We start from the raw sequence: 27488 nt of genomic DNA on the forward strand, positions 1-27488 counted from the left end.
TAATGAAACTAAGATAATGTTGCCTAAAAATTGTCATAAATTTTTTTTTCTTCATCTTCTTCTCCCTTATCTTCTGTCATTTTCATCTCCAACTCAAAATGATACAACAAATATCTTCAAATTAAAAATACCAATCACACTCATAATCCAATAAATGAGAATGAATGGTCTCAAAATGGTGGAAAACTAACTAAAAGAACCCCGATTTCCTTAATTAGGGTTCAATCTAAATTTCAACCTCCTCCTTCGCCACTACCGCCACATCGTCGGTGAGGTCAAGTTCCCAGTACACCATAACATCCTCGTGCTCCTTGGTGTCTACAAGGACTTCCTTGAGCGCATGATCTTCCATCTGAGTTCGTAGGCACGATAGCTCCGTGGCATGGCAGGGATCGCAAGCGTGCGAGCAATGGAGCTTTGTGACCTCCATGTCCTCGCCACGATACAAATTTGCATTGCCACGTCAAATCTAAACTTGTTGCGATGGGTGCACTTCAACCACATCAATGAACCACCACCAATCCAAGCTACACATTTTGTGAGATCTAGTAGTGTTGTTGAAAAACATGGATGAGAGGAGGATGATTGCGAATGTGGGAAAAATGATTGTGTTTTTCAAATTTGTAAATGTTATAACAATGACAACTAAAAATCACCACTGTTTTAGTTTCATAAACAATGTTAAGTTTACACTAATAGAAGGACCATTTTGGTCCTTTCTCAAAACTTAAAGGACGAGAATGAACTTTATAAAAAAATAAAGAATCAAATTAAACAAAAAATAAGACAAAAAATCAAATAAGTTATTTAGATATATAATAATTATGAGAAATATAAATAACTAGTGTTCCACTTGTGCAACGGACCTCAAAGTATTTTCAACTTAAATGTTAAATAATAGTATTAAATAGACAATTCACTGGATTTAAAAATGAATGCTCCAAAAATATTTTCAATGATTATAGGATATTTCTGGATTATTTTATTCATTTTGATTAAGCATGCTTTTAAAATCCCCTACCTTACAAAATATATAAGACTGTCATTTTAAATAATGGAATATAAATTAACGAAATGGACACATAATTCAAACTTATTTGCATAGTGTATAGATTTATTAAAATAAAAGCCTACAAAATTTAAAATAAAAGTATAGTTAATATTGACAGTTTAACACAAATAAACACCTTAAATTTTTCATAAAAAATGCATGTAAGGGTAAAAAGTTTCCACTAATATAGAACAAATATAATTTAGGGTAAACAATTATTTTTATTTTTGGATGTATAGAAGGACAAATTCACCTTGGAAGAAAATTTAAATGTTAGTGCTCATAATCTGACACATTGAGCTCCTTGAAAACCTCACTCTCTCGAACCCTTTACTCTAGCATCTCACTCTCTCGTTGCCACTGCGCCGCCACCTATCAACCACCGTGTCACCGCCTGTCCGCCGCCGCCTTTCCATCATTGCCTTCTTCCGCGTGAGCCAAATTGCCCTCTTTTCCTCACCTTCTTCTCTCGTTTCACATCACCGTTCAGCTACTGGTTTCTGCGCTCGCGCGCATTTCAAGCGTTAAGCAGCTGATAAGGTACAGTACACGCTTCTCTTCTTCCTTTCGTTCCCTCCATCGTTTTGTTCGTGGGCCATTGCTTTGTCTGTTACCTTATCATCGTTTTGTTTGTGACTGTCTAGTTTACAGCTTTTGGCATTTCCTCTAAGACTCAGAAATTCTCTTATATTATAAACACCATTTAGTTTGCAATTTTCTGCGATACAAGAGAGACACAAAAAGAAATTGCCCTTCTCTTTATGTGCTTAATAGCTGGAAATTTCTAATTGCCTGACTTGCTCTATCTATGTTTTCAATACTGACTGTAAATGGCTGCAATTTTGTGCTTAAGTCATGATAAATTATATTTGAATTCTGGAAATTGGTTGCCGTTGGTTGTTCTTTAATTGAATGGGTACCCTTGGAAAAGGAAATTTGTTGTTGGGAATGGCCCCTGTTTGCTGTAACACTAATTGAATTTGCTTCTTGTGTCTTGCTGGACAATGGTTGCATGTTGTAGATTATTGGTTGGGTCTATCCTCTGTTAGTTTATGATGCCACATATGTGAATTACATCATTAGGCATATGCAAGAATTGTAGGTCTGTGTTAGAGAGCCTCTTGTGTGCATATAAAATAGTTTTTCTTCCTTGCTATATTTTCCCATGTCCTTGCATTCACAGCTGACATGAGTGCCAGCTACCTTCATAACATTCCATGTGTGTAGTTGGATGTGAGGCACTGCTTTGGATTCTCTTTGCTGAGTTCTTTTGGTACTCTATCATTAACCTACTTCTTTTACTACTAGCCTCCTACTTCTTCAACTATTCTGCTAATATCACTCAGATGTTTCGTAGTACAATTTCAAATGCTGATCAGATGACAAATATGGAATCTCATGATAAAACTCAAGTGTAGAATTTTGTGACATCATAGCCTGGTTTCATGGATAAGTTAATTTTTTTTTTGAATAGAGGATAGGTTTATATATAGTTGTGTTTCTGCAGAAATATTTTCTTATTTTTCTCTAAGAATAAGTTTTGTTGGTCTAATAAAGCCTTCTTTTTTTTTTTTTGGAGTACCTCCGGCTGAGAGCTAAAGACTAATTTCTCGATAAGTTAGTTCTCGACTTTTAGCCAGAGGATATAACAGGAAAAAAAAAAGCTTTGTTAATGTATTTCCTAATGCAAGTAATCAAGTACTGCCGATCTAAGCAGATTGCTTTCTTGTTTGAGCAATTTAATCCCATGCTTTGGACACATGCACTATTAATTGTTGACATCTTTGAATTCTATTAAAATCATTTGAAGAAAATTTGAAAACTGACATGCACTAACTTTACAAGTAGCTTGACTAATAAAAATTTGTTGATTTGACTACACTTTACCATGTCTAAGTTTCCATCTCTCTGCTTTTGTATTGAAGAATGTCCTCCTCCACTTTTGCAAAGTCACTTACATGCATCTATGACAATTGTTCAATTCTAATGGACGATCAAACCTTATGACTTTCCATTATGCTTAAACATTTTCCAATTGGAATATGAATATATACCTGTAAAGGAACAACTTTGAAACTCCCTGCATGGAGGATTGTCAAGTGAATGATCTTGGCATGGACAATTCCAAGCTACAAGAGATGTTCCACTTGGTTTGATTCTTTAATTTTGGAGAAAAGTATGCAATCTTAAACCCTTGACTTTCTTCATTATTGTTAGTAGTCTATTACACTAACATCATTCATCCTTTTACTCTTAAATTAATCTCCGTAAACCTGACTCATGAACATTAGTCCCTTGGGACCAAATTTCATTGTATCACATGGTGGAAGACTGGTAGATGAATAACATTCAAATGAAATTTATATAGCCTTTGTCGTGAGCCTAACTGTTAACTCTCTCTATATGTCATTCTCATACTAGGTTCTCATAACATATTTCTAATTCTGCAAAATGATATGAAATAGTTTTCTAATTTTCTTGTGAATCACATTCAATTTACTGCAATCTACCTCCCTCTAGGGTACAGACTACAGATCACATTTTAATGTGCACTAGCCAAGGTGTGTCCATCAACTGTTGGCACCTCCACATTCACCTCACCACTAAAACCACCCTTGAACCATCCATAACAGAATAACTATGTGATCTGTAGTCTGTGAGTTTGCTAGGGATAATTATGTGTCATTTGAATTTCATCTTCATCATTGCTTTTCCAATTGACATATCTCTAATGAATTCCTGTTGGAGGGATCTCTTTGTGCAGAATGCAGATGGTCCCTACAGATTTCATAATCTTTCACAGCCTCAAACAAGTGTGACTTTACTCTTAACCCAAATTGCACAAAAATGTATCACCTACTACTTTAGTTTCTAAAGTTTCTTCCACTAATATACATAATACCTTTTCAATTTCTGAAATAGCAACCCCCATTTCCTACACTACATGGCAATACAGATTGGGTTAACCTCACTTAGTAGTTCTTAAATCTATGTTCCCTTCATGAAAATTCTTGGAAAAATTAAATGTGGCTAGAATTGAGATAGAAAAAACAGTGATTAATAAATTGTGTGCTGAATTGCTAACTATTTTTCTAAATTAAGCTCTTTTGAAATTAAAGATTCAATTCAAAGTATGTGAGGATTGTGGAAGTTCTAGTATATGTTCTGAATGCAGAAGAAACTAGAGCATACTTTTGAGACTTATTTAATTTATCTCAATGATTGGATATAATGATATATACTGTTGTTGATGCCTGAAATTTGGTGAGTTTAATAAACTTTGAATGTTCTGTATAGTGCTGCTAGACTTTTAGTTTAGTAAGTGTCGGTGGTTCTAATTGTGCGTTGCATTTGCTGATCTCAGGGTTAATTTAGTCTATGAACAATTTGATGGTAAACTTATGGTCCAAAAACAAGTTCAGAAACTAGAATTGCAACTATTGGTGTAGACTTTCCTGCAATGGAAAAATAAATGGTTCTCTAAGTACTAATTTGTAGGCTTTTTTTTCTTTTCCTGTTTTCACTTGATATATACTCTGACTTTGTCATTTTGTTGTTGCTTTGATTGGGTTTAGAAGGAACACCATGGCTGTCTTCACAAGTAGATGCGTATATTTGAACTTAGTATTTTATCTATTTTATCCAAGAATATGTTAGATAACTTTAATTAAACACTAACATATGTTTTTCTTTCATAGACATTTTTTTTTTCTCATCTCACACTATCGGCTCGCACTTCTTGTTTTTGCTAGGAAGCCTCCATCATTGTAAATATGTCTTTGTCTTTTATGCTAGTGTATGTATTTGTCTTTTATACTATTGTTTTATATTCAAGTTAAGGATTAATGTATTATGAGTGAACCCTAGTTTTCCGTTTGAGATTGAATACAATGATTAAACTGGATAGTTTGGATTAATCATTGTTTTATACTATTGTCCTTTTTTTTTTCTTATTCATTGTTCTGGTTTTGTTTTACAATTTACAAGTTGAGTTTATTGTAAAATCAGAATGACTATATAAAAAAAATTATAATCGACATCGGTTTTAGACAAAACAGATAAAACCGATGTAGAAAGTGAATAAACAACATCGGTTAAAATTGATGTAGAAAGCAACTACACAACATTGGTTTTAGGGAAAACCAATGTTGAAATAAGACAACATCAGTTTGAGCCAAAACTGATGTCAAAGTAGGACAGAATTGCATCTATTATAGCAAGTTTGACACCGGTTTTTACAAAACCAATGTTTAATGTCCATTTTAACATTGATTTCAAAACTGATGTTCAAAGTAAGACACTTTTGACATCGCTCGTTTCAACATCGGTTTCAAAACTGATGTTGAATGTCAACTAGAATCAATGTTGAATACTATTTTTGTAGTAGTGACTTCACTTTTGGTGTGTAGAATTGGCGGCTAGTCGCAGCAACAACAACGATACCATTACCATTACCATGTCGTGCGAACCCTTACCATTAATGGCAACCCCACTCCAGTTTCAGAGGCCAGCCATTGATGATGGTGATGCTCAAAACCAACACAATCCCATGGAATTCCAGATTCTCACTTCGTCACATTTTCGGCTTCCCGATGGCTGGGTTGTTGAGGAAAGGCCCCGTGCCTCTAACCCTTCTCACGTTGACAGGGTATATACCTCTTTTTCTTTGCCAAACATCAATTATTATTATTTATTCATGCATGCATATGTCACTCCTATATACCCACGTCCATTCAAATGTTAGTCCTACGTTTTAAATTTTCACAAAACACTATAGACAAAACGGAATTTTGGATTTTTCACCTTACTGTAAATAACTCTCCCTTTATTGCCATTTAGTGCAAATAATGTTATTTGCTAAGGTACCATCAGGGCGTGCCATGGTTGGTAGATATGGCCAGGGGTGGTTCAATTCTCGGGTCTGTGTCTATGAAAAAAATATTTTTCTATTAGGAGAGGTGCGCTACTTAAATGGATTTTCATACCTCGATAAATTAGTTTCTAACCCTAGATCGGGGGTTATGTTGGGTTCAACAACAAAAAAAAAATGTCTTATGATGTGGTGTGACATGGTTGGTAGATAACCATGTCATTTAAGTATGTGATCAGTGGTTAAATTTTTAGGTTTGTCTTTACGAAAAAAAACACATGAGAGATGTTAACTCCTTAAATGGATTTTTGTATCTCAATAAATTTGTTTCTGACCTGGACTGGGGTCACTTTCGGTTCACCAAAAAATGTTATTCTCTTAAGTAGACTAAGTCACACTAATTCAACCATATGATAATCAACACACAAAAAGATAGGGAAGCTATTTGTTTTCCTTTGCTGTTTTTCATAACTTCATTTCTACAGCCAGCACATTTGACATTTGGGTATTCTTCCCCTTTTTGCAAGGATTTGATTTTTTTTTTTTAAATCTTGTTTGTTCAGTATTACTATGAACCAGGCACCAGAAGGCAGTTTCGTTCTTTGTTATCTGTTAAGAGACATCTAACAGGAGAAACAAGAGACTGTGTTATTTCTAAGAGAAAGGTATCAAAAAATGAAAACACTATGAGTTCTAATTTCGTATTTTGTATCTTTTGCAAGTGTCTTTATATAATGAGTAACATTTGGAAATGAAAGTCATGATGTTTGAAAAGACAATAGAGAACAGAAACATTAAACATTTTCATGTTTAGACATAATTTTCCAAACACAAAGCCCGTATCTTCACTTGCGTGCCAATACTGCTACACACACAGATCATCATGGAAAGTACCTCACTCATTAAACTAACTAATGATTTGATTGTTAAGGAGAAAACCCTGTAACAATATTATAATAAATAAGCTGAAGTTACAAACAAGAAATGGGTTCTGTATATCTTTTGGTATCAGAGCCCAGTTTGCTCACCTCACAGCATAGTGTGCATGCACTACTACTATCTGACTGGATTGATGCAGTAGTGTGAGTGCTGAATTGGCTGGATGCCATGTGATACACAAGGGTCATTCACACCCCGTATCAGCCTGATTATTAAGTTCTCTACATTTTCTAGGTTTTGGTTTGGATATGGATTAAATAGAGCATATTTTGAGACAGACACATGGACAAGAATTTGATTAAACACTTTGCTATTGTTTTTTTTTTAAACTACTTTTCTTTGATGTAATTAGCTCAATATTTGGCAATATTGATTTTACATAGTCATGGTTAAACTATGCTATCTCTGAAGTTTTGGCCTTTAGTCGAGCTGAATGACATTATATGATCCATGTAACCGTCCTTATCCTGTCACTAGTTTATGAGAAATGCCTTGGTTTCTGATTATGATTGCGTATGAAGTTCCTCCCTTTTGTGCTCTTTCAGATGATTTTTTTTCTTCTTTTTGAACTTTCGTTTTTGGCAATTATATTTTTTAAATGAAATTTGCTGCTCTTATTTGAAGATGCAACACAAACACAGCTGTGCGTAAAAACGTTATGGTATGCCACTTGTCCCTCTCCAATGTACCTAAAAATTGTAAACAAGCCAGGAGGTGTTAGACACTAAGACTTGTGGCTGAAAGTTTTTTCAATGACTTGATTTAAATCTATATTTTCCTCAGAATTTTATTGAATCTGGGTCTGGACAGCAGTGGAATTCCTTGAGAGCTGTTGAGAATTTCTTATCAGGAGAAAATGCTTGTACAGCAACACCCAAGGTGCTAAAACCAAGCAAACAAGTTATTTTTGGTTTGACAATTAATGATGTGGTGGTATCAACATATATCTGCATAGCTAAATCTAATTTATGCTTCTTTTTCAGTCAGCAGTGAAATCAGGCACTGGAGAGAAAAGAGCTTGTGGTGTGAGAAGTGTCCGAAAACCTGTCCATAAACGCTTTTCAGCAGCAGATGAGAAAATGACTCCAAAGTACTTGAAACACTCTATTCAATCTGCAGTGAGTTTCAAAACTACATAGACTTTATAATGACCAAAAACTGATCATGGATTCAATGTAACTAATTGAATGTCTTTTTAAGCTTCCTGAGAAACCGGATTCTCAGAAGAAAACCAAGTTGGAGAAGGACAACAGAGCTTCCATGCATAACTTAACAGCACCACCCCCTGCAAAAGTAAGCTGGGTTCTGTCTGGTCCGGGGGGGTTCTGGAGCCCTTCCCTTGACGATTCCATTGTACCAGAATCTGAAAAGCTGAAATGGTCCGAAGCATTTGTACTATCCATCCATAATGATGGAGTTACTAATAGCTGAGGTAAGCTTGAAATAAGTTTATACTGCTTTCATGTGATTCAAGCCTTCCAAATCACTGAAAGTCACTTGTTGATTTCCATTTAGCTTTGCAGAGTTCACAATGGAGATGACTGGAAATATTGATGAGCATGTGCTGATACCATGTAGCTTATTTTGTAGATGGGAATAGGATTATCCAAGTGACGTATGTTACCCTATATGCAGATATTGTGCTATTTCACTGATTATAATGATTTAGGTTCTATCACTATAATCTTGGTACTTTTAACTTTTTCGGCAACTCACTCGAAATCTAATCTCTGGAATTTGTGACTTGTCTGTCCTGTAAGAACACAAAGTTGAAGGCATACGTTGATTCCATCTCTTTCTTTTTCTCTTTTATGCCTAGAGGGTAGAGGCACAGCACATGCTTTAGAAATTTAATTTTTGAAATTTGAAAGTGTCAACTTTTTACATTTCCAAAAACTAATTTAGAATAATGAAACCGAACTCCTGTATAAAGACTTATTATTGGGGAAAAAATGACAATCAATGGGAAGGAATGTGCTCAGGAAAATGGAAGCTGTAAAAGGTAATACCCAAGAGAGATAGCTAACTATGGTACTGAGTGAGTCTTGTATTTTGCTCGGGGTTCATATGATTATATTTCATGCAATCACGCTTATTTATTTATTTATTAATTTTGTTGGAGGGAAAGTGGGGAAAAAAATGGTAGATTAAGATTGACTTAAAAATATAAAAATTATTATTTTTCTTTTTAATTCAAATTTTAAAAAATTCTCTCTTCGTCGATTTTCTCTCTACCATTCCAAACACATCATAAAACAGAAAAAAATAAAAAAATATATAAAGTGAAAAAAGACTACATTATTAAAATAAGGTAAAATGAAAATGTCTGTTATTGATTGGTGCAAAGTGGGTCATCAAATTGGTAGAGACAGTTGGTGGGTGGGGGCAGAATTATAGTTTCTTGTGGCAATGGATAGAATTGATTAGAACAGTCTGAACCAGTAGAATCTAGGTTCGATTCTGATATTTAAGTTTATGATAGATCAAATAGCATTTCATCTTTTGAGAAGGTTTTGATGTCTGCGGGTTGTCTGTAGATCAGTGATATTGATCACGAAATTTTCATTTCTCACAAGAGACCAAAAGCAACTTTTAATACACTTAGTATTGTTTGTTTGGACATAAATAGAGAGGAAGAAAAGAACTAAATTTTCAAAGTTTGTTTAAGAGGAGAAATAAGAAAGAAGTTATGTTTCTAAGATCCACCAAAAAAATACTTTATTTATAAGACTATGTTAGAATAAGTTTATCCAAAAGAATTTTTATGAGGAAAAAAATAAGAAAAACAAATGAAATAAATTTCTCTATAAATTAAAATTAACTTCTATAAATATTAATTTATAACAATTTTCTCATCTTTTAAAGAAATCATACAAATTATCTATTATTTCTAAGTTGTACATTTCACAACAGATAGCCCTATACCTCCTACATATCCCACATAAAATGAAGGCCGCGAAAATATCATGAAGTTTAGTTCTATACCTTCCATCATTGTTTAATGAATGCTAACATGAACTTGCATATATTTTAACATTATAAAAATAAAAGCAACAAACTTGACAATATTATTTCAAATTCTATATTATTAAAACTAATAACAAAGTTAAGAATATTATTATCAACTTTCAAATTAAAAAAAGAAACTAGAAAAAATGAGATAAGCCAATAGCAATATTGTTTACTTCCACTCATTAAAAATAAAAATTTAAAAATTAATAAGTTAAATTTCTTCTAAATTCGAGTTCTTACTTGCCCTATTATGTGAATTACACCAATTGACTACATTCACTTTTCCTGATAAAAAATTTGCGAAGTAAATAAAATATAAATTGGGTTAGTCTCAAATATAAATAAAATTTAATTATTTTTATTTTTATTTAATTTTTTTAATATCCTTCATCCTTCATTTAATTGACGTTTAATTTATTTTCAACAATTCTTTTTTATTTTTTTATATGAAGTTTTAAGAAAAAAAAGTTTAGGAAAAAGATTTATGAATTTGGTACAATTAAATCAAGGTTAAGTGGCTAAGCAACATTCTTAACAAGCATAACTTAGGTTTCCCCCTTATATTTTAGAATTGGAGGGAGGGAGTTAGAGCTCTCAAAATGATTCCAAACCGTAGGACCAACCAAGCCAACTACAAGTTTGGGTTGGATTGGGTCAAAAAAGGAGAAAAAAATTATAATTGGTTGTAAAATTTGACTTGATCCATTCGGGTTGAACTCGTGGTGGATCAATGTGTCTCACCTAAAAAAATATTAGTATTTTGTAATTTTTTTTAAGACTTTAAAGTGTTCTGTTCATTTAATTAGAAATAAGTAAAACTCACATAATATTTTACAATATAATTTTATTTAGTGTTTTGTTCAAAATTATTTTAATATTTTTTTGTTATTATAGTTATAGGCGGCTTCTAGCTTGTGATAATATGTCTTATCGTGGTGTATAGATAGTGAAAGATTTAATTTAACTAATATTTTTTTAATTTATTCATTTTTTTTAAAAATGATTTTTTGTTGAATTTTCTTTAAAGAAAAACAAATATATATTTTTTATTATTTTAGATGGGTTGGTGGGTCAACTCACAACCTATGATAAATCAAATCGTATCACTTTTTTTTTTTTGAAATCAACTTTAAGTGGGACGAGTTGGACTGACTAATTTACTCCCTCCGTTCCTATTTATAAGATTTAAGTTTGAAATTGTGTTTGTTTTTTTTATAAGACTCGTATAATATTTCTTTCATTAATTATTTTTAGACTAGAAACATCTTTAATTAAAAGAAGATAAATAATATATTGATAAACAATTAGAAAATAGAAAAGTGTTATTAACAATAATAATTTAAAAAAAATTTATAAATTTAAGAAAAATTTGTTACTATAAATTAAATTAACTATTTTTCTTAGTATTAATTAATTAGGTAATTAGATGTTATAAATATCTATAAATACCAACGATTGGAATAAGATTTAAGCTCACAAGGTGAAACTCTTGTTGGGTGGGCCATACATATTACATAGAAAATGCACTTGTGCTTTCGGCATCTAGAAGTGGCGGCAACAACATCAAGTCATCGCGGTCCCACTCCAAGTTCGGAGGAGGCCTATGTTTGAATTTGATGACCATCTTTAGAACGAACAACAACTGAATCAAAATCCCACCATTCCAATGGAATTGCAGATTGGCAGTTCCCAACATTTTTGTCTTCCCGATGATGGGTGGTCGAGAAAAAGCCCCGTCCTTCCTTTGAGTCTCGCTTTGACAAGGTGTTTGCTTTGCCTTTGCCACCTATCAATTCATGCATGCATGCATCTCCCATATGATATAACACCATACACAACCCATGTCATCTGAGCCCCTCCATTATGACTAAAACTTTCCCTACATTGCAATTCATTAATGTTATTCTCTTATTTACATGTATGATAATTAACTTACAAAACATATGGAACCAATATATTTTCCTTTGCTGTGCTTCATTTCTACACTATTTGGCTATTCTTCTTCCCCTTTTTACTAGGATTTGATCCTATTTTTTTAAAATCTTATTTGTTCATTAGTTTACTATGAGCCAGGCAGCAGAAGGAAGTTTCGTTCTTTGTCATATGTTTAGAGACATCTAGCAGGAGAAACAGGAGACTATGTTGTTGCTAACTCAATCATATCAAAAAATGAAAGCACCGTGAGTTCTAATTCCATCTTTTAATAATTTGCATGTTTGTGTGCCTTTTTGGAAATGAAATACAATGAAATCTGTCTGAATACCCCCACAAAGAACTTGAAGAGCAGAAACATTGAACACTTATATGTTTAGACATAATTATCCAAACACAAAGACCATATCTTCACTTGCCTGCCAATACTGCTACACACACAGGTTGCCAATTTGCCATGGAAGGAACCTCATTCATTAAGCTAACTAATGATTGGATTGTTAAGTAGAAAACCCTGTAACAATATGTTGGGTAATCAATGCTTTCACAAATAAAATTACTCACACACACAAAGGATCATGAGAACACAACAAATATTACACCGTATAAAAAATAATAACAAACACAAGAATTTAAGGTGGTTCGGCCCCTTTTGCCTATGTCCACGGAACCATCTCAAACAATATTCCACTATCACAAGAATGATTACAAGATTGTAATCCACCCCAAATAGTGTATCATCTCTTGATCTCTACAAATATGCTTTGAGGCAGCAGAATCCATCACCTATTTTGTTTTAGTAACCTCATCATTTGTTGCCAAAAATACATCATCTTCATCTTCAATACTTTTTACTACATTAGCTTGGGAGTTGGCACCATCTTTGTTCATATCTCTTAATTTCTTCAAGTCCTCCTTCATTTGTTTGTACCTCACTTGCACATGATCATTCTCACCGCAATAGTAACATTGTCTGTTACTCATATCTTATGGCGGACGCGATTGCGATTTTGATCTTCCTCTTCGTCCATCATGTCTCTTTGAATGTTTCTTCCCTCACTCAAACTCCACCACAACTATTGTATTGTGTTCATCATCAACATTTTTAGTTCTCATCATTATCTCATTTTCTCTAAGAGCGGCGATCACCTCATCCAAATTCAAAGTTGATCTTTCCACAAGCAACGTTTGAACCAAAGCTTTGAAGGACCTTGGTAGTGAGGCCAACAACAACAATGCCCACTCCTCGTTAGAGAGTTTATCATATGCATTCACCAATTGACTTACTAAGTGATTGAAATTGTTGATGTGGTCATGGAGATTTCTTCCCATCTCCATTTTGAGTTGATACAACTCCATCTTCAAACATATGCGATTGGTTAGCGGCTTTGAGGCATAGATATTCTCAAGCTTTTCCCATAAGGCCTTCGATGTTCTCTCCTTCAACACGTTGTGTTTTTATCTCGGGAGCAAGGGCTAACTGAATCATGCTCACAACCCTCATTTGGATCTTAGTCCACTTGGTTTCATTTATAGAAGCCGGCCTTTCATCTTCTAATGCCTAATCAAGACCTTGTTGCACCAAAAGGTCTTGAATACTACTTTGCCAAATCATAAAATTTATTTTTCCGTCAAACAAAGGTATCTCAAACTTTTGTATGCTCCTAGCCATAGCTTTGATACCACTGTTGGCTAATCAACGTTCTCAAAAATAAAATTACCCACACTCATAAAGGATCATGAGAACACAACAAAGATTATACCGTGTGAAAAATAATAACAAATACAAGAATTTAACGTTGTTCAACACCTTTTTCCTACGTCCACGGAACCGTCTCAAACAATATTCCACTATCACAAAAATGATTACTAGATTGTAACCCACTTCAAATAGTGTATTACTCTACAAACTTGAGTACCCCACTCATTGATTACAAGAAATGATAACACTCTCACACAAAGATACTTTTCTCTCAACAAAGTGACTTTGTTTCACAATCTCTCTTCTCACACACTTTCTCTTCATGTGTTGTTTCTCCACTAATTTTCTTTTCTATTTATAGTGAAGATTGCCACCAACTATAATAAATAAGCAATTGAAACAAAAACAACTTCCAATGCATCCATTCAACTAAGAATCATCTAGTAAAATGCAATATTCCACTTTGCATTTAAACTACCTAAACCTTAGTGATAAAAAATCCAATTTCCAATATGCATACACATTATCTTTTGGCTTGGAAATCTACACAATAATATAATAAATAAGTTGAAGTTATAAACAAGGTATTTCTATTTTCTAGAAACTATTGTCTTGGGTACATTTTGATTTATAACTATTTTTTTTCTCATAAGAAAATGCAATCATTTGGTTTGGTTTATGAGGGTGTGGAATTGATAATGAGCTAGGTGTAGATTTTGCTTTGATACATATCACATATGATGGAAATGAATCAAATGACATTCACACCTTGCAAAAGAAAATAAATAAAAGGCAATATAAAACTCCTGAGTTTGTGAAATAGTTGTTGGACATGTGGCCTCATTTATCTTAAGAAGGGGTGAATTAATTTTCCACTAACAAACTTTGAACCCCCTTCTAAATGATAGGCTTAGAATGCAGAAGTAGAAGCAACATTCAATTTAATAATGTTCTTTAAACATACAAGACAAAATTGATTGCAATAAAATAAAGGAGATAAGGGAAGAGAGAATGCAAACACAGTTTTATATTGGTTCGGCAAAGTCCATTGCCTATGTCCAGTCCTCAAGCAACCCACTTGAGATTTTCCTTTCTCTTTGTAAAACCCTTTTACAAAGTCTGAACCACACAGGGACAACCCATCCCCTGTGTTCAAAATTCCTTATAACTTAAGAGACCCTTGGTCCCTTAATCAATCTCTTTGATTGAGAAGAAGAAGAAAAATAATTCTCTCTTTTAAGAGAAAGATAATACAATGAAGTTCCATTAACTCTTAATAGATTTGCAAGTGTTTGTCCAAGAGTTGTTGAGAGAGCATTTGGCAATGAAGTTCTCTTGAAATCTCTCTCTTTGATTTTTGAAGTTAGACACACATATATATAGGTCCTTCGTGCCTTTTCAAAATGGTTTAAAGAGATGTGTTTTTTCAAAAAGCTTTTTCTGAAATTCTTCACTGGTAATTGATTACAAGTTTCCGGTAATCGATTACATAGTTATATTTTGAAGGTTTATGACTTTTGAATTTGAATTTCTAGAGTTCCGTTGCTGGTAATCGATTACAAACATCTGTAATCAATTATAGGTTCAAAATTCAAATTCAAAACCCTTTGTAATAGCTATTTTCAAACTTGCCTTCTGGTAATCGATTACACTGCATGGTAATCGATTACCAGAGCCTTGGATGACTTTGAAACCCTTTGTTTTGAGGAAAGGCTTGATCTTGAAGAAATCTTGATGCAAGGCTTTTTTTGTTGAAGCAATCTTGTATTAATCTCGAAGCAATGCTTATCCTTTGAAGCAGCCTTGTTTGATTCTTCTTTGGCATCATCAAAATCATGTATACATAAATTCACAATAGTAGCTTGTGTCCTATTTTATTTGGTATGGGAATTGGGATTCCCACTTACAGTGAAAGCTTTCCCCTTTTATCAACTAGGCTTTAGGAGTGGCCATGGGTTCAGTACATCTTTTGTCATCACAACCCAGTTTGCTCACCTCACAACATAGCATGGATATACCACTTTTTTTTATCTGACTAGGTTGACGCAGGAATTTGAGTGCTGAACTGGTTGGATGTGAAACACAATTGTCATGCACAATGGAGGCTCTCATGTCTTATAAGCCTGATTATTAAGTTATCTACATTTGTTAGTTTTTAGTTTGGACATGGATTACATTATTACAACTATCTACTAATGTAGGAAGATAAAGGAATTAAAATATTGCAAGAGCAATTTGATGAGGTAAACTTTTTGACTTTTCCCTTTAATCTCATTGATATTTATAGATGAACTAAGGTTCATTACAGAATAACAGAATGGATATTCTGTTGTAATAGAAAATAAAATAGTGATAACAAAATTTGGGAAAAGTGTTGCCAATAGTGGCCACGTGTCCAAGTCGAGCAGGTGCTCTAATGGTCCTGGTGGGTCTGCTGATGGTGATCCTGTTATTTTTACTAACATCACCCGATTCTAGGAGAACAACCTTGTCCCCAAGGTTTTAAGATTCATGCAAAGCATCCTAGTTCTCCCATGAAGTGTCTTCTAGTGAATAGACTTTTCCGCTGGACTAGGATGAGTTTGGTTGGGGGGGACACTGGGGTATCCCATTTCCATTCCAATAGAGCCAAATGGGATTGTTATCAGTACTGGTGCATCGAAACACGGGCTAGGATCCCGGTGGAGGACCATGGTGAGGTTTCAGCATAGACAAGTGGAAAATAGGGTGTATTTTGGAAGTTGCTGGTAAACATAGCTTGTATGTTACTGGGCCAATATGTTCCTGTATACGGAAAGGTCCAAAGAAGCAGGTGGGCAATTTGGAGAAAGTTGGCGCCACTGATGTTTGTCAGTAAGGGCGCAACTTGACATACACCCAGTCATTGACCGAGAAGGTGACATCACGATGATGGTTATCGGCGGCGAGCTTCATAGCTGTTTGGGCTTTAATCAATCAACTTTGTAAGTTAGCGTGGATAGCATTGCAAGTGGCCATTAAAGAATCGACCGCCTCGATCGTGGTTGAGCCTCGTAAATACTGAGAAATAGATGAAGGTGGTTTGTCATAGGTTACCTCGAACGAGGAAAAACCGATGCTGGTGTGAATATAGGTATTGTATGACCATTTTGCTAAAGCAAGGAATTTATACCAATTGGAAGGGCGACCATGGACGAAAGCACGCAAATATTGTTTGAGGACACAATTATGTACTTCGGTTTGTCCATCGGATTCGGGGTGATAAGCGGTGCACATACAGAGTGATGCAATCCTACCTCGCAAGGGCATTGGATAGAAGACTCCAAGAAGATTGGGTCAGAGATGCAAGAGAAAGCTCTAGGATTCTCATGAGCCTTAGGGTAGATTTCGGGCCCAAGGGCTAAGTATGAGCCCACTTATCTTTGTATATATTAGATTAAGGTTTCATTATTTTTTTGGCCTTGTATTTAGGGCTCCACAATATAGGTAAGGTACCCTAGAAATGTAGAATTTTTCAGCCCTTGTATTTTAGGGCATCTAGACTTGTTTTTGTATTAGGGGTAGTTTTGTAATTTCACATGCATTAAGTGAATATTTGATGTGTGTGGTTGGAAATAAATTTAATTGAATTGGGAGAAGCCCAATCCAGTTAAATTTTAGAGGGGGAGGTGAGCATTTTCTTGCTATACCCCATTGCCACATCATATAGTCACACTTTGTGCATGTCCTTCATGCTTTATATGCCTCATGACACCTAAGCACACTTAGTGGAGAATCTTGGACTTGATCTTGGATTAGTGGGCTGAACCATAGCTAAAATTCACTAATCATAATTAGTGAAATTTTGGCTCCACAAATTCAATTTCAAATTCAAGTGAAATTTGAATAGAAATTCAAATTTCCCTCCAATTTTGTGTGACACTTAGGCTATAAATAGAGGCCATGTGTGTGTATTTTTTGAACTTTGATCATTTGAATATTAAACTTTAGATTTCAGAGCTCTTTTAGAGCACAAAATTTCGTGCTCTTCTCTTCCTCTCCCTTCATTCATCTCCTCCTTCCTCCAAGCTCTTATCCATGGCCTCCTATGGTGGAGAGCTTCTTCTAGACTTATCTTCTCCTTGAAGTGGCGTCTCCTCTCTCTCTTCATTCTCCATTCCGCTGCCATTCATGTTCCAAGAAGCAAAGGAATCCATTGATAAAGAAGATCCTAGGCCTACAAGCTCCAATGGAGCTTACATCACAGAGCTTCGTGCCACTCAGCAGGAAAAACTCGAACCATAAATTGCTAATGAAAACTGGATCCCTATCGAAGACAATGCTTCTCGAAAAATTGTGATGTTTACAAACCATATCGATGAAGAGTAAGGGAACCTTGTACACAATATAGTGAGGTTGAAGTGCTCCCAAGTGTGTCCCCTTGGAATAACGATCAACAATGACTAATATTGTTGTGTATCCTTGAGAAGGTGGTAACCCAGTAATGAAGTCTAAAGAGAGATCTTCCCAAATTGTTTTTGGAATAGGGAGAGGTTGCAGTAAGCCAGTTGGTCTATGAGTCTCATACTTTGTTTGTTGATAGATGTCATAGTGTGCCACATACTGACGGACATCGTGGCGCATATAAGACCATCGAAAATTATCTTGCAAGTGGTGAAGTGTCTTAGCAACTCATGTATGGCCCCCTAACGAAGTTTTATGAAATTCCTCCAATAATGTGGGTATGAATTCATGACCCAAGGGAAGCCAAATTTTGCCTTGCTGCAGGATGGTGTTGTTGTGAATAGTGAAGTCTGAGTGGGCATTAGGATTCTGAGCAATTGGAGTGCGCAATTCAACATACGCTGCATTTTGAGACAAGGAGTGAAGAAGCTTGTCCATGAATATAAAGTGAGGAATAGAAAGCACCAATAGTTTACTATCCCCATTGAGCGGTATCCTGTATAGAGCGTCGACAACAATATTACATGAACCCAATTTGTACTTGATTGTGAAATCATACCCGAGAAGCTTGGACATGTAAATTTGTTGTTCTAGCGTTTGAATAACCTCGGATGAGGTCCTTCAAGCTTCAATGGTCCGTTAGAATAACAAAAGAATGGTTGAGAAGGTCTAGACACCATTTACATACTGCGGCGGTAATTTCATGGAGTTCTCTAACGTACGTTGAAGCACATTGAAGATGGGGGCAAAATACCTTACTAAAATAAGCGATGGGATGGGATTGCTGAAGAAGTACAACTCCCATGGTCGTGTCTGACACATTAGTTTTGATGGTAAAAAAAAGGGAGAAATTTGGGTGGCAAGGATTGGGCTTCCGTCATAAGCGTCTTGAGTTGTTCAAAAGCTGCCTGAGCTCCGACAGTCCATGTAAACTGATCTTTCCGCAAGAGCTGGGTAAGAGGTGTCGCAATTAACGCGCAGTTATGAATAAACTTGCGGTAAAACCTAGTGAGACCTAAAAAACCTCTTAAAGCTGTTGAAGAACAGGGGGTGGGCCAATTGACCATGGCGGCTATCTTATTGGGATCAGGGGAAACTCCTAATGTTGATACAATATGGCCAATGTACTGTAATTGAGTCTGTGCAAAAATGCATTTGGACTGGCGTAGCAAGAATTGGCCCTAGGATAGCGAGGCGAGGACAAAAGTGAGGTGTTGCTCATGCGCCGACAGAGATGGGCTATATATTAATATATCATTGAAAAATACAGTCATGAATTTGCATAGAAAAGGACGAAGGACTTCGTTCATCGTCGCCTGGAATGTTGAAGGCGCATTGCACATGCTAAATGACATTACTTTGAATTCGTAATGGCCGTGATGGGTGTGAAACACAGTTTTATGGATGTCCTCTTCTACCATCCTAATTTGATGGAAGCGTTGCCTCAAATCCAATTTAGGAAGCCATGCCACTTGGCCCAACTCGTCTAATAATTCATCAATGGTGGGCATTGGATAGCGGTCTTTGACCATGATGACATTGAGGGCTTAGTAGTCTACGCAGCAGCGCCAACTCCCATCTTTTTTCTTGACCAACAGAATAGGGGATGAGAAAAGACTGTGACTGTGATGTATAAGGCCAACATCCAGCATGGTGGAAACTTGTTTCTCCAGCTCCGCCTTCTGGTAGTAAGGGTATCAATAAGGCTTTACATTCACTGGGGAAATGTTTGGAAGAAGATGTATGTGATGGGTAATGGTGCGATTGAGGGGAAGTTGTTGTGGTTTTGCGAATATGTGAGCAAAATAGTCAATAATGGAAGTAATGGAAGGCGGTGTAGTTAGAGGGGCGTGGGTGGTGGAGTTTGGGAAGGCTGGGCTGGGTCTGGTAAGGGGATCAATTGGTATAAGGCTGAGATACTGTTGGTAAGAGCGAAACGCTTAAGTTGTTGGGCTGAAGCCAATGCTGGAAATATTGAGGCATTAGTGCGAAGAATAATGGGCTGGCCCAAGTATTTAAATGACATTTGCAGGGTGGAGTAGTCTATGGTTATGGGCCCTAGTAATTTTAGCCATTGTACCCCGAGGATAATATCGGCGCTGCATAAGGGTAAGTGGTATAGGTCTAGGTCTAATAGGTGGCCTTGGATGTGTAGGGTAACACTAAGAGAGACTATGCCACACACCAAAGTGTTGGCGTTTCCCACCATAACCTGGAGTTCTAGGGTTGAGAAGGAGGTGAGGTGGAGGAAACGAGCGACGTGGGTTTGGATAAAATTATGGGTACTCCCACCGTCAATCAAAATGGTGAAGGGATAGAGGTTGTAAAGCCTGCACTTCGTGGTGTAACTTACGTAAAAGTCTGGAGAGAAAGCAACTTAAGAGGAATGGCAATGCAAGGCCAATGATGCGATTCACGAGACGTTCGAATTCCATAAGGTATTCGTTCACCATGCCTCACTGTTGAAGCTTGAATAGAGCGCCTTGCGGGTCATCGTAAAAAGAAGGTGCGAAGTGAGATTCAAGCACCTAGAGCATCGCCATCCATGAGGTAAAAAACCCATTTCTGGACATCCATTGATACTAGCTTAAAATTGGTCCCTCCACTTAAAAGGATGCCACAATGCGCCTTTCATGGCCAGGTATAGCTTGGTGGTAAAAAAATTGGGATATCTTGAATATCCATCCAAGAGGGTCTTGGTCATCGAATCTCGGGACTTCCAGTTTCATGTGAGGGCGAGAATGAGGAGGTGGAATGGGGGTGGGAGGGGATTTGGGGGAGGAATGGATTGCGGTCATGGTGGTAAGGTGTTCGAGGATAAAATCGATTTTGGATGACAGTGAGGACTGTGTTTGGGATAAATTGGCTTGTGTTTGGGTTAATGTGGTGTGGCTCTAGGTAAGGTGAGCAACTGCCTCTTTGAGCCTTTCGATGATGGTTTGGCACGTGGTGTGTTTAGGCATGGTCGTTGGGCAGGTCGGACCAAATTGTTACAACTATTTACTAATGTAGGAAGATAAAGGAATTAAAATATTGCAAGAGCAATTTGATGAGGTAAACTTTTTGACTTTTCCCTTTATTCTCATTGATATTTATAGATGAACTAAGGTACATTACAGAATAATAGAATGGATATTTTGTTGTAACAACAAATAAAATGGCACCAATAGTGGCCACGTGTCCAAGCTGCTCCCTAATGGCCTTGCACAAAATCATCATAGCGAGCAGGTGCTCTAATGGTCTTGGTGGGTCTGCTGATGGTGATACTGTTATTGTTACTAACATACATAGAAGCATATTTTTCTCTTAGAAGGTGGACACATGGACGAGAAATTGATTAAACAATCTGCTATTATTTTTTTAATTTACTCGTTTTTGATGTAATTAGCTCAATATTAGGAAATAATGATTTTCTGTGAACTTGGTTAAACTGTGCTATCTCTGAAGTTTTGGTCTTTGATCAATCCAAATGACGTGTATCCATACAACCAATTTGACCCAGTAGAATAAGATTTTCTGGTCATTGTAAGGTTAAAATATCCTCTCTCAAGTTTATGAAAAATGCCTTGGTTTCTAATGATGATTGCATGCAAAATCTTCTCCCTTTTTGTCCTCTTTTAGACAATTTTTTTTTTCTTTTTGCACTTTCCTTTTGGCAATTTTAATTTTTAAGCAAACATTTGCTGCTCTTGATTTGAAGCTGCAACAACAGCAACACACACACAGTTGTGCGGGTAAAAGAGTTATGGTATGCCAGCTGTCCCCCTACCCTTTCCTGCTGCTTGCACCTCCAATGTACATACAAAAATGTAAAGTCACAAAAGTGTAAGGGCTTTAAGTTCTTTCAATGACTTGATTTAAACTATATTTTTCATAGAATTTTATTGAGTCTGGGGCAAGACGGAAATTCGATTCCTTGAGAGCTCATGAGAATTTCTTATCAGAAGAAAATACATGTATAACAACACCTAAGGTGCAAAAACCAAGCAAACAAGTTATTTTAATTGGGTTTGACAATTAATAATGTGTGGTATCAACATATATCTGCATGGTTTGTCACTATCTAAATCTAATTTATGTTTCCTTTTCAGTCAGCAGTGAAATCAGTCACTAGAGAGCAAAGGGCTTGTGGTGTGAGAAGTGACATTAAACATGTCCAAAAAATGCTCTTCAGTAGCAGAAGATGACCAAATCACTCAAAAGTCCTCGAAACACACTATTCAATCTATAGTGAGTTTCAATACTACATAGACTTTATAATGCTCAAGAAATGATCATGCATTCAGAGTTGTAACTAATTGAATGCCTTTTTAAGCTTTCTGAGAAACCGAATTCTCAGAAGAAAACCAAGTTGGAGGATCACAGCCAGAGTGCCGTCTCGAACATTTTTGGGGTCTGGAGTAAAAACAAAAAAAAGACCCTTAAAAAATGGAAATGTATTTCATGAATTTATAAATTCAACCATAAAAAAATAATACACAAAACTCTTATATATTAAAAAGTTCACTCAAAATGTTGGCCTGAGTTGTCGATCACCTTGCGCATGTGTCCAAGACGGAACTGATCATAGAGCTTGCATGCATAACTTCATAGCACAACACCGCTACCAGTAAAAGTAAGCTGTGTTCTGTCTAGTCCCTGGGGGTTCTGGACCCTTTCCTTCATGATTCCTTTGTACCGGAATCTTAAAAGCTGAAATGGTCCAAAGCATTTGTACTATCAATCCATGATGATGGAGATATTAATATCTGAGGTAAGCATGAAATAAGTTAATTTACACTGCTTTCATGTGATTCTGAACCTTGAAAAGCACTAAAAGTCACTTGTTGATTTCCTTTTAGCTTTGTAGGGTTCACATTGGAGATGATTGAAAATATTGGTGAATATGTGCTGATATCATGTAGCTGAGATTGTTGATGGGAATGGGATCATCCACATGACTTAATCATCTTAACCTATATGCAGATATTGTTTTATTTCACTGATTATTATAATGACGAAGGTTCTATCACAGGATTGCACACTACTAAAAAATTAGCATTTTATGATGCACATTCTAAGACAATTATTAATAACCGTCTTAGAATGTGCCACAGTGGCATTTTTGTAATTAGGTACAATTTATTTTGTTTTTACGCTGCACATTCTAAGACGATTATTAATAACCGTCTTAGAATGCACTCCGTGGCATTTTTGTAAATATGGTTAAGTTAAACGAAGACTCTGAAGAAACGTCATCGTCTTTGTTACCCTAATAATTAATCTAGTCTGTCGTGCGCGAGTTCAAAAACCCTGTCGTGTTCAGAGCTTTCTCCCGTGTTGTTCGTACGTATGTCCTCCGGGTCCTTTGTTTGAGTCCCCGGTGTCACGCGCATCTTGAGTTCAGAGCTAAGTCCGTGGTGTCCCCTGAGTTCAAAGCTAGTGCCCCCTGAGTTCAGAGTTTTGTCCCCGGTGTCGTGCGCCTCCTGAGTTCAGACCTGAGACCCCGATGTCCCTTGAGTTCAGAGTTGGTGCCCGCTGAGCTCAGACCTTTGTCCCCGATGTTGCGCTCTTCTGGCCATCGTCAGCAATGTAAGTGCATTTTACTCCGGTGGATTTGTGTTGAAATGGCCTATTTTTTTATCTTTTCCCCCTTCCCTCTATTTTTTATTTTATTTTACTGATTTGGTGTGTGACATAGCCAATTTACAATGTAAGTATATGATGTTTGCTTGTCAGGCATAGCTTTTAAAAATTGGTGGTTCTGTTTCCTTTTATAACTTGTATGCTAGCTCTATTTATTGTCTACACTATTGGGTTTATCCTATTGTTGAGATGCTTTTTGTCAAAGGATCAATCTTCTAGCATAAGACTTGTCTAAAGTGCTCCTATCTCTTAAGTGAATAAGTAAGGGTGTATCATGATGTTAACTCACTAAAATTTAAGTGTTGATATACCCTTGATGACTTTAGAAGAGTTTCTTCCAATCTGCTAAGGGTTTATGGTGGGCTTTTACAGTTCTGAAGTAGTTGGACAACTTTTGAATTACTGAGGAAGGCACTTAGGGATCAGTTATTAGATTAGAAATTCAGAATTGACAGAGTAAGGCACTGGAAATGGGCACATACAGTAGATGATCTTCTGATATTCACCCTTTGGAATTATTTGACAGCAGTGGCATTAGGACATATAGGATGGTTTATGTTTTATTAGAATAAATGAAAAATATCTCATAATATCTATTTTACGACATTTTGTAGTATCTTAGGTTATCTCTTTGGATTAATTAGTCTCCTTGTTTCCTTATTTATGTTTTGTTTCCTCATTTAGTTAGGATTATAACCTAGTATTAGTATAAATAAGGATTACCCCTGTATAGAGCTCATTTTCTCTTCTGTTCAGCACTCCAGCCCTTTTTTACCCATGGCTGATTCTGACCGTCTGAAGGCTGAACCAACATTGTCTTGCTCTCTGTCACTGCTCACCTGCTCCTCCCTATTCTGTTTTGGCCTCTTCTCCTCTTTGAAGGATCCTCTTATAGTTTGGCTCCTGTCTGAGTTTCTGTTTGTTGCACCCTTGTTGTTTTTGATGGCTGCGCTTGGCTTCTAGATTGTTGTTGCACTAACCTCTGTTTTTATTGCTCTTTGGTTTTGTACAGCAGCTGCTGTTTCTCCTTTATGGTTTGCTCTAGTCTGGTTTGTCTATGATGGTGGTTTCTCTACTTGTACAGGTCTGTTTGTAGGCTTTCATATCGCATACCCACTTCTTTTTTTAGAAAGAATATGTTAGCAAATTGTAACTGTAGTTTTTTTTAAATACAACTAAGTGGGTGTGTACATTACCAAATCCCTAAAAGTTAAGCTAGATTTTATGACCTTGGTCTTTAAAAGTCAAAACTTAAAATCTCCAATATTTTTCATCCCTCCATCTATTTAAGTTTGATGTTGTTAACTCCAAAAGGCTTTGAATAATGTTAAAAGATAAACATGGCATATGTATGAAAATTATCTCTTTTAACTGAGGCCAATGATATGATGTGATGTATGTAACTTACCTCACCTAAGACTTTAGTTGTTGTATTGAGCACAGTCAAGTAATCCAAAATTATGGTGTTTGGAACAGTTTTAGACATTATTAGGAATTGTGTCTGTACAGAATTTTATTCACGTGTAGCCATGTAATACATCCCATCGTGAACAAGCTGACTCATTGGTTGGTAGATACTTCGTACCAGTAATAATAATAACAAGTAGTGACTAATAGTTTGCTCTGACTTCTCCCATGTTGAGTGGATATATACAAAATAAACATTAATTGATGGAAACCTTAATCATGAATATTGAAGAATTCAGTAATAATTAATATAACTCATGGGGTCTCTTCTTGTCCACCTCCTTGAGAACTAGTGCTAGAGAAGAACCCTACAGGTTTTCCTGCTAGTGCCTGTGTAAGCCACAACAGGCTTATAGTGTCTTCTAAAAATGCTTTAAATTGAGAAACCATGGATCCAAATGTTGTTGGAAAACCAAACAGAAAACCATCAGCATTAGAAGTTTGTTGAGGCCATTATTCTTTATTATACGTTTCATTATACAATGTATCTTAATTACTTTGCCTATTTATTGAATTTCCTTCTGGGAATAAGAAGTTTGTTGAGGCCATTATTCTTGAAGCTTCTAAACTTTATACAAGAATGAAGCTTTGATACCACTTGTTAGACAAGTACCCTCAGATATCTTAAGAATGGGGGTTGAATTAAGATATCACAAACTTTTCCTAATTAAAAAATTCTATTTTGATTTTAACCCAAATCCCAAGATTCCTTTCAAAATGAACTCCTAAATAATTATGCAAATTAATCTTACTGAATAGAAATAATAAGCAATAAACAATAAAAGAGTTTTAAGGGAAGAGAGATTGCAAACTCAGATTTATACTGGTTTGGCCACACCCTTGTGCCTATGTCTAGTTCCCAAGCAACCCGCTTGAGAGTTTTACTATCTTGCAAAATCACTTTACAAGTTCTGAACCACACAAGGACAACCCTTCCTTTGTGTTTAGATTTCTTTACAACAAGAGACTCTCGGTCTCTTAATCCCTTTTTAGAAATAAGATGAAGAGAAGAAGAAATCTCTTTTGAAAGAGATAGATTGAACAATTGAGCACTCAAGTAATTCCTTATTGAATTGCAAGTGTATTGGCCAAGGAATTTTTAAGAGGATAAGATGATTTTGCTTTTTGAGAGGATAAGACTTTTTTTGTTCTGAAAAACTCTAAGCAAATTCGTGTTCTAAGTCACATATAAGTAGACCTTTGATGGCCATTCAAAAACCATTTGAACAGATGTGACTCTTGGAAATTATTTTTTGAAAATCTCCTCTGGTAATCGATTACAAGATTTGTGTAATCGATTACAGGCTTTAAAATTTGAATTAAAACGTTCAATAATTGCTGGTAATCGATTACCATTCATGTGTAATCGATTACACAGTGTAAAATTTGAATTAAAATTTCTAATGGTTGTTATAAATCATTTTGGCCATTGGTAATCAATTACATCCTCTGGTAATCGATTACCAGAGAGTAAATCTCTTGAAAAAGACATTTTAGCTTAAATTTCTTGGCCAAACCTCTTGCTATTTCAATTTGGAATTCCCTCCCTAAATCACTAGAGATCTTCTTGATGATGTATCTTGAATCTCTTGGATTTTTATCTTGATCTTAACTTGAGAAGCGCATGTTCATATGGCATCAAAACATCATGATCATATGGCATCATCAAAACATCAAAGTCAAAGTCTTTGCTTCTACATAAGGTTCAGAAGGTGAGGGAATTGAGAGAAGAGAGAAAGAAGAAGAAGAAAGAAGAGAAAACGAAATCGAGGCGCTACCGAATCACGACCGCGATCAATCTCTACATTGTTCCTTGTTCGGTGTTCTTCGCACTAGTCGGTTAGTTTTGTTTTTAAGATTTGAATGTGATCTATGTACCCTTACAGGTCTCCCTTGTTATTGTGCATATTCATTTCATCCATCTATAATCAGTGATCTCATTTTTTCTTTGTAAAGTTAAATCTTAACCGATCACTAGTGTTGTAAAGTTGTCTTTAAAAAGATTGAAAGTTAATAAATAAAATCAAGATAAACCAACTCATAACTAACTTATTTTTATCAAATATCACTTGAGATCATTTCAAAGTCCAACACCTTAACAATTCTCTCCACTTTTCAAAATTTAAAAGATCGTTTCAAGGTCCAATGCCTTAACGATTCTCTCCGCTTTTCAAAATTTAAAACATCATTTCAAGGTCCAACACCTTAAATGACTTTTTGTTTGCAATTAAAATAAATCTCTCAAAAACATAAAATCAATTTAACACAAACATTCAGACTTAAAGAACTACGTAGGTCTGAATTCTTCATCGCACCTGAGGATACGTAGGAGCCAGGGCGACCCCTTTGTCAACCCCAAAAAAATAAAAAATAAATATGAAAAGGGAAAAATAAATAATATTGAAGTCACATTTTTTGCACACTCGATTGATGGCTGTCGTCCCTTGTGACGAGCACATGGGGTGCTA

The 27488-nt window shown here is 35.7% G+C and overlaps 1 protein-coding gene and 1 pseudogene across 3 annotated transcripts; both read left to right on the forward strand.

The window, feature by feature from the left end:
* Positions 1-1315: 1315 nt before the first annotated feature.
* On the forward strand, positions 1316-8658 carry LOC114418808 (methyl-CpG-binding domain-containing protein 7-like). Of its 3 annotated transcripts, none has more exons than XM_028384326.1 (7): positions 1316-1591; positions 5461-5699; positions 6485-6586; positions 7644-7739; positions 7844-7978; positions 8061-8292; positions 8384-8658. In XM_028384326.1, exons 2-6 carry the CDS (start codon positions 5508-5510, stop codon positions 8289-8291), a joined length of 756 nt encoding a protein of 251 aa, XP_028240127.1. In that variant the 5' UTR covers positions 1316-1591; positions 5461-5507; the 3' UTR covers position 8292; positions 8384-8658. The 3 variants fall into 3 exon arrangements, with proteins under 3 accessions (XP_028240127.1, XP_028240128.1, XP_028240125.1); XM_028384324.1 differs by having other exon boundaries at positions 1317-1591; positions 8376-8658; XM_028384327.1 differs by lacking the exon at positions 6485-6586 and having other exon boundaries at positions 8376-8658.
* On the forward strand, positions 8392-22680 carry LOC114420382 (annotated as a pseudogene).
* The last annotated feature ends 4808 nt before the right edge of the window (positions 22681-27488 follow it).

Source organism: Glycine soja, chromosome 7, assembly GCF_004193775.1.
Source record: "Glycine soja cultivar W05 chromosome 7, ASM419377v2, whole genome shotgun sequence".
Classification (NCBI taxonomy): Eukaryota; Viridiplantae; Streptophyta; class Magnoliopsida; order Fabales; family Fabaceae; genus Glycine; species Glycine soja.